At 41.7% G+C, this 2418-nt stretch overlaps 1 protein-coding gene across 1 annotated transcript in view; it reads left to right on the top strand.

The window, feature by feature from the left end:
* Positions 1-2418, top strand: part of LOC102209495 (multidrug resistance-associated protein 4-like) — a 24480-nt gene that overhangs the window by 14971 nt on the left and 7091 nt on the right. Inside the window, exons 15-19 of the mRNA XM_005744282.1 lie at positions 421-642; positions 802-939; positions 1402-1439; positions 1593-1708; positions 1797-1943. Of these exons, the coding sequence (XP_005744339.1) occupies positions 421-642; positions 802-939; positions 1402-1439; positions 1593-1708; positions 1797-1943 (661 nt within the window). The remainder of the gene's footprint in view (positions 1-420; positions 643-801; positions 940-1401; positions 1440-1592; positions 1709-1796; positions 1944-2418) is intronic.

Here is a 2418-nt window from a genome sequence, read left to right on the forward strand (position 1 = left end):
TGTTGGGTTTTTTTCTCTGTATCTATGAAGCGCCTTGAGGCGACTTATGTTGTGATTTGGCGCTATATAAATAAAATTGAATTGAATTGAAAATTGAATTGATGTTGGGAGGTTTAGGTTTAGGTTAGCTTAGGTGACGAGCTGAAAAGTGTCGGGGATAAACAGGCAACGCGGCTTTGTGTACAGTTCCAATTAAATCTCCTTGATCCCCTTTTTAATGTGTTCCCCTTTACTCACAGGTTCTGCATTTTGTAGAAGGAGCTTCACAACTGATTTTTAATGGTGGTTTTCCAATTTTCCAAATTCATAGTAATGATTTGCTCCGAAGGAAGGCATTCCTTCAGATGAGCCTTTTTGACTTTTTTGTTATTAAGTACTGACAAACACATTGTTGCTCATTTTCATTATTTGTTTCTCCAGGGTCATGTCATGGTCCAGGGAACATACAGTGAGCTGCAGACCTCTGGCCTGGATATTGTGTCCCTGCTGAGAAGTGATGCGGAGGCACATTCAGTTGGGTCATGTTCGGTTGACCCAGACAAATTGTCTTTACGCAGCCAGTGGACGATTTGCTCACATGGGTCACACTGTTCTTCCAGCAGCCTCCTGCTACCAGACAGCAGCTGCACTGATCAGCTTCATGTAGGTATATTTCCAAAAGATTAGATTAAGAGTCCCCACATAAATGGCAGCATTTTGTAGTCACTGAATTACAAGGATGGACAGAAGTAGAAATGAATAGTTTGGGTTAAAATAGACCTGCAAGTCTATTATCACTAAACTTATTTTATTGTTTTGCAGGTTGAAGTTGCTCAAACTATTACAGAAGAAACTCGAGCTGAAGGAAATGTTAGCGGCCATGTTTACCTTAAGTACTTCACAGCAGGCTGTAACACTTTGGTGTTAATGGTCATAATACTGCTCAGCATAATAGCTGAGGTAAGCCCCGACCCTACAACACCCTTCCTGCACTCTTTCTGTCTCCAGGTGTTACCTGTCTGTATTAACTGTTATCAGTATTAAATCCCTCACTGTACAATCATGTGGAAAAGTCATAGTGACTCTAACCCAGGGGTGGGCAATCTCAGTCCACGAGGGTCGGTGTCCCTACAGGTTTTAGATCTCACCTTGGGTCAACACACCTGAATCACATGATTATTTCGTTACCAGGCCTCTGGAGAACTTCAGGACATGTTGAGGAGCTAATTTAGCCATTTAAATCAGCTGTGTTGGTTCGAGGACACATCTCAAACCTGCAGGGACACCGGCCCTCGTGGACTGAGATTGCACACCCCTGCTCTAACCTGACTTAACCTTCCCACCCTCCCACACATTTCATGCAACTTGGTTTCCTCATGCTGTGTTTCAAAAATTGATCTAAAGAGAGGTCCGTTTCAACAGGTTGCGTATATCCTGCAGGACTGGTGGCTGGTATATTGGTAAGAACTTTACCAATGTGGATATTTTTAATGGCAAATACAGTATGCAATAGCTTAACTTTATACTGTTCATTTGACAGTTTTTTTTTTAAATGAAATTAGATCAGTTATCATTTCGTGTGTACCTGATTGAATTGTCTTGTCATCTGACAGGGCAGGGGAGGAGTTTTCTAACAGCACAGCCACTGCTGTTAGCGTGGACAGTGGAATGGATGTTACTAGCTCATTTCGAAAGTTTGATCTCACTTTTTACCTCAGTATTTATTCAGGTAAGCCTATAGTTATAGTAATACCTATAGTTCTTGTTAGAGTCTTCAGGTCTAATATCTAATATAGTCCTGCTGTGTTTACTTTTAGGTTTGACAGCAGCAGCTGTGGTCTTTGGTTTTGCCAGGAGTTTGGTGATATTTCACGGGCTGGTGAGATCAGCTCAGACTCTGCACAACAGCATGTTTAGTGCTGTTCTCCACACCCCGGTTACCTTCTTTGATGTCAACCCCATAGGTGAGGCCTACACAGAATGTATTTTAAATTTAAGAAAAAGCGTTGAATTACATCAGGGTATATCCTGCCTTATGCCTTTGACCGATTGGGAGTTTTGCCTATAGTTTTACAAATAACCCAGTCTATTTCTACCAGGAAGAGAACTGGAGTCAAAACACATCCCTGACATATTCCAGTGTTGTCTGAGTTCTCCAAGATGACATTGGCCTTAAACCTCTAAAAAAAGGTCTATTAAGTTCAGTTCAATCCAGTTTTATTCATACTTGGCACTCCAAGTTAGAACAGCCACATAAAGGTGCTTTGGGAGGGAAAAACTCTCTTTTAACAGGAAGAGATTCCTGGTAAAACCAGGCTCGGGGAGGAATGGGGATTTTCCTCCCCACTTTCACCGAGGTGCTTGTCATAAGGCAACGTTTCAATGAATGGTGAAAGCATTGATTTGTATGGTGTAAAGCTTCATGTTCAGAACATAGAC

This window comes from Pundamilia nyererei, unplaced genomic scaffold, assembly GCF_000239375.1.
Source record: "Pundamilia nyererei isolate P.nyererei 1_Seehausen unplaced genomic scaffold, PunNye1.0 scaffold00141, whole genome shotgun sequence".
NCBI lineage: Eukaryota > Metazoa > Chordata > Actinopteri > Cichliformes > Cichlidae > Pundamilia > Pundamilia nyererei.